General features: G+C 53.9%; 1 protein-coding gene across 1 annotated transcript; it reads left to right on the forward strand.

Moving 5' to 3' along the window:
- The first annotated feature begins 902 nt into the window (after positions 1–902).
- Positions 903–1895, forward strand: LOC123469908. The gene has a single exon (XM_045169249.1). It carries the CDS (start codon positions 903–905, stop codon positions 1893–1895), a length of 993 nt encoding a protein of 330 aa, XP_045025184.1.
- The last annotated feature ends 2596 nt before the right edge of the window (positions 1896–4491 follow it).

Here is a 4491-nt window from a genome sequence, read left to right on the forward strand (position 1 = left end):
GTCGGGAATCGAGTACTTTTATGACGTAATCGATTTATGTCGTAAGGTAGACCCGGGGATGACCGAAGAGGCGAAAGTTGATTATCTTTTTAGGGGGCTGAAACCCACCTTGTTGGAGAAGATTTGGATTGTTAGCCCTAAAACGTCCGCAGAATTTTTGGCAGCTCTGAAATTGCACTCGGAAGCCTCAGAATTGGCTAATCGACCTGACTGGGCCATTAGCGTCCTAGGCGCTGCGAAGGGAGGGCGCCGCCTCAGAAGGATGCGAGGGATGAGTTACGCGATTTAGTGCTTGAGCTAAAGGCTGAACTCGCAAAGTTGAAGCGAGCGGATAAATCCACGGGGTCTACCACTAAGCGGGAGGGGGTGAGGTCCCCTCAGAGCTCGGTTTCGTTTGCGTCTCGTACAGCAGACGGGAAACCAATTTGCCATAGGTGTGGGAAGGCAGGCCACATAGCTCGTTTTTGTATGGCGGAAAAGGTGAATGACAAAAAGAAGGAACCGGCGCGGCAACGGACGGAGGGAGGACGAGACGACTCACCGGATGGCCGGAAGGGGAACCGGAAGGAAGACAGAAGGGACGCGTCGCGGACCAGTGGGGCAACTCGCGAGAAGAAAGTCGAGAGTCGCGAGGCCCGAGACAGTGACGGGGTTAGTGTCGGAATGGTCTCAACCGATGAAGATGAAGCTGAGGAACCCACGGTTCTACTCATAGATTCCTCACGTTTAATTACCGAAACTGTAACCTGTCAAGGGGTGGATATCCGGGCCGTAATCGACACTGGCGCCGTAGTGTCAGTCGCGTCCCCCGAGTTGCAGCGTAAGCTACAGAGGGAACGGGTGGAGTGGGACGGGCCGTCAGTGGTAATGGTGAATGGGCAAAAGGCCCCCCACTAGGTGCCATGGAGTTAGAAATCCAGCACCAGGGGAAAAGAGCCAGCGGACGAGTACTAGTACTCGAGATGAGGGGCATCGAGCTGCTGCTGGGAAATGATTTCCTTAGTCAGTTTAAAAGGCTGCAAATAAACTACGATGCAGAGCGCCCGGAGTTGTTGCTAGGAAGTATAGTGGAGGAGTTGGCTGACGAAGAAGAACACAAATCAAGCCCGAAGATAGTGACAAAAAAGGCTAGAATGCTCCCTCCCCGGGCCATAGTTCCGGTTGAGATTGAACCGGCGAACTTGGGCAAAGCAACCTGGATGATTGAGCCCTCCGAGCACCTCTCACGAGTTAAGGGAATCACCACTGGGAAGGTGCTAGTGTCGGCTGACCCTCTACTTGATCGCGTGCTTATCGTAAACTGGGCAAATAGTAAGACGTATTTACGGGAGGGCACGGTGTTGGGTCAGATAGAAATCGTTGATTCATCAGTAGTTTCCATTGAAGAAGCGGCACCGCAAAGAGAGGGTGCGGCTGTCATGCACATGTCAGAGGAAGCCCGCCCTGGGCCGTCGCAACCGGGTGTCATCCCCCGCGAAGCTTTTAGAAAGCAAGTCTCGACTGACCTCCCCGCCGCACACGCTGAGAAGCTAATAGACGTGCTCGAAGAGTTTGGCGCCTGTTTCGCCCTTAAAGATGGTGAGCTAGGGATGTGCCGTAAAGCAGTGCATCGAATCAACACCGGAGCTGCCGCACCAGTGCACCAACCGCCGTACAAAAGCGCATGGAAGGAGAGGGCGATAGTGCAGGAGCAGGTGGACGAGATGTTGCAAAAGGGAGTAATCGAGCGCTCCAGTAGCCCCTGGGCTTCCCCGGTCGTTTTGGTGAAAAAAAGATGGGAGCTGGAGGTTTTGCGTGGATTATCGGCGGTTGAACGCCATCTCGGTGAAGGACGTATATCCCTTACCGAGAATAGAGGAAACGTTATCTCGTCTGGGGAATGCTTGTGTTTTTAGTACAATCGACCTCGAGAGCGGGTACTGGCAAGTACCCCTCCACGAGGCCGATAAAGAAAAGACGGCCTTTGTGACGCCGGACGGTCTTTACCAGTTCTTAGTGATGCCGTTTGGTTTGGCCACGGCCCCAGGGACTTTCCAACGGATGATGGATTTAGTGCTTACAGGTCTCAGGTGGACAGTCTGCCTCGTCTACCTGGACGACATTATTATTTACGCGGCTGGGGTTGACGAGCATTTGAGCCGAGTCCGTCAAGTCTTGTCTACCCTACAAGGAGCGGGGTTGAAGATCAAGTTAGTTAAGTGCCAGTTCGGGGCGGGCGAGATCAAGGCTCTAGGTCATGTAATCAGTGGGTTAGGTATTCGCCCAGACCCCGAAAAGATAAATGCCGTCGTCAATTTCCCTACCCCCACCTCGTTCAGAAGGCCCAGTGAAAGACTGAAATGTGTGCGTAGCTTTGTGGGGCTGTGTTCGTATTACCGCAGATTTATCCCTCAGTTCGCGCATTCTGCTAAACCCCTGACGGACATGTTTAAGAAAGGGGGGTGTTTTGTATGGGAAGCGCCACAAGAGACGAGTTTTTTCGCCTTGAAGCAAGCCCTGGCCCGAACGGCCACTCTAGCCTATCCCGACTTTAATAAGCCATTTGAAATTCACCCCGACGCGTGTGATTACGGCCTAGGGGCCGTACTATTGCAACGCGTCGACAATGTTGAGAGACCACTAGCGTATGCGAGTCGACTCCTGTCCAAGAGTGAGTGTAACTACTCCATAACAGAAAAGGAGTGCTTGGCTCTAGTGTGGGCTGTGAAGAAGTTCCGCAGTTACATCTGGGGAATGGAGACTCTGGTGGTGACCGACCACCACGCCCTTTGCTGGCTGCTGACGAAGAAAGATCTAGCGGGACGCCTAGCCCGTTGGAGTCTCCAACTCCAGGAGTTTTTACTGCGTATCGCGTACCGAAACGGGCGATTACACTCGGACGCCGATGCACTGTCTCGTTACCCAGCTGACGCAACTCTGGAGCTTCCTGAGGAATTACAGTGCATGTTTGCCGCTCTGAGTATCGACCTAGAGACCAAAGGTGCAATCCTGAGTGCCCAAAAAGCCGAGTGGAGTCGCGCATTTTCTGAACTGGAAGAGGGGAAGCGATATCCCCAATTCCGTCTCAGAGATGGAATGCTATGTCGAGCGCAAGAAAGAGAGGACGGCCTCCTTTTACGATTGTGTATCCCTCAGTCCTTCCGAGAGGAAGTGATGCGTGCCTGCCACCATGACATTACTGCGGGACATTTGGGGTTAACACGGACCCTCCACAAGGTGCAAGCTCGGTATTACTGGCCGGGTATGGGAAATGACATTCGTGAATTCGTGCGGAAGTGCCGCGAGTGTCAGTCGCGCAAACCGATATACCAGCGTCCGGCTGGATACATGGAGATCCAGCAGAGTGAGCATCCCTTCGAGAGACTGGGCATGGACATTCTAGGCCCTTTCTAGGCCCTTTCCTCAGTCCAAAACTGGTAACACCAACATCGTTGTTGCCGTGGACTACGTTACAAAGTGGGCGGAGACTAAGGCTCTGCCGAGAGCGGACGCCGCGGAGGTGGCTGACTTTTTAGTGAAAAGTGTGTTGTTGCGTCACGGAGCCCCTCGTCAGTTGACAACCGATCAAGGACGCTGTTTTATGGCCGAGGTGACACGAAAGGTACTACAGGCGATGGAAACCAACCATACGCCCACCACGGCATACCGGCCTCAGGCGAATGGTTTGGTCGAACGGCTGAATCATACTCTGGCTGATATGTTATCTATGTATGTAAGTGCGGATCACCGGGATTGGGATGAATCCTTACCATACGTTACCTTTGCCTACAATACCAGTCGTCAGGAGAGCACGGGAAGAACCCCTTTCTACCTCGTGTATGGGAGGGAGCCCATTCTTCCTGTCGATGGAGCCTTAAATTCCGACCCGAATCTTGTTCCTCCTCGCGACCAAGACCCCACGGAATGGGCCCTAGGAAGGTTACACCGAGCGCGTCAAGATGTACAGAGGCTCAGTGCTGCTGTACACAGAAAACAAAAGACTCGGTACGATGGGGGACACCGAGAACCCCCGACTTACCTGCCGGGAGAGGAGGTGTTAATTTACAAACCAGTCCGGAAGATCGGGAAGTCGGAAAAGCTTCTACATCGCTGGTTTGGTCCCTACACGATCATACGCCAAACCACCCCCAGCAACTACGAGATCAGACTTGGCAGGTCCCCCAAGTCCGAAATTGTGCATGTGGAGCGCATGAAGCCCTTCATCGATTGTGTGAGCCCTAGGCCCCAGGTGCAAACTACAAGTGCCTTGAGCTCCGGCGATGAAGAGGCCTCTCAGCAGGACTCGCCCCAGGCCCCCACTGGAAATCGGGCGCCTGTCCGACCACCGGAGCGGCCTCCGTCGTTGGAATCAACCATCCCGCAGCAAGCTACACCAGCCGCTGAAGAGGTAGGCGGAGGCCTCCGTCGTTCCGCGAGGATCCGGGCGGCCAGAAAAACATTCCTGTTGACCTTCCCGCTTCTATTGTTTCTCACGGTGATGGGAGAGTTTAA

This window comes from Daphnia magna, linkage group LG2 (genome assembly GCF_020631705.1).
Source record: "Daphnia magna isolate NIES linkage group LG2, ASM2063170v1.1, whole genome shotgun sequence".
NCBI classification, from domain to species: domain Eukaryota; kingdom Metazoa; phylum Arthropoda; class Branchiopoda; order Diplostraca; family Daphniidae; genus Daphnia; species Daphnia magna.

Bases quoted from the DNA above. Each gene is read 5' to 3' on its own strand.
- LOC123469908 (XM_045169249.1), top strand. From the start codon at position 903: ATGGAGTTAGAAATCCAGCACCAGGGGAAAAGAGCCAGCGGACGAGTA.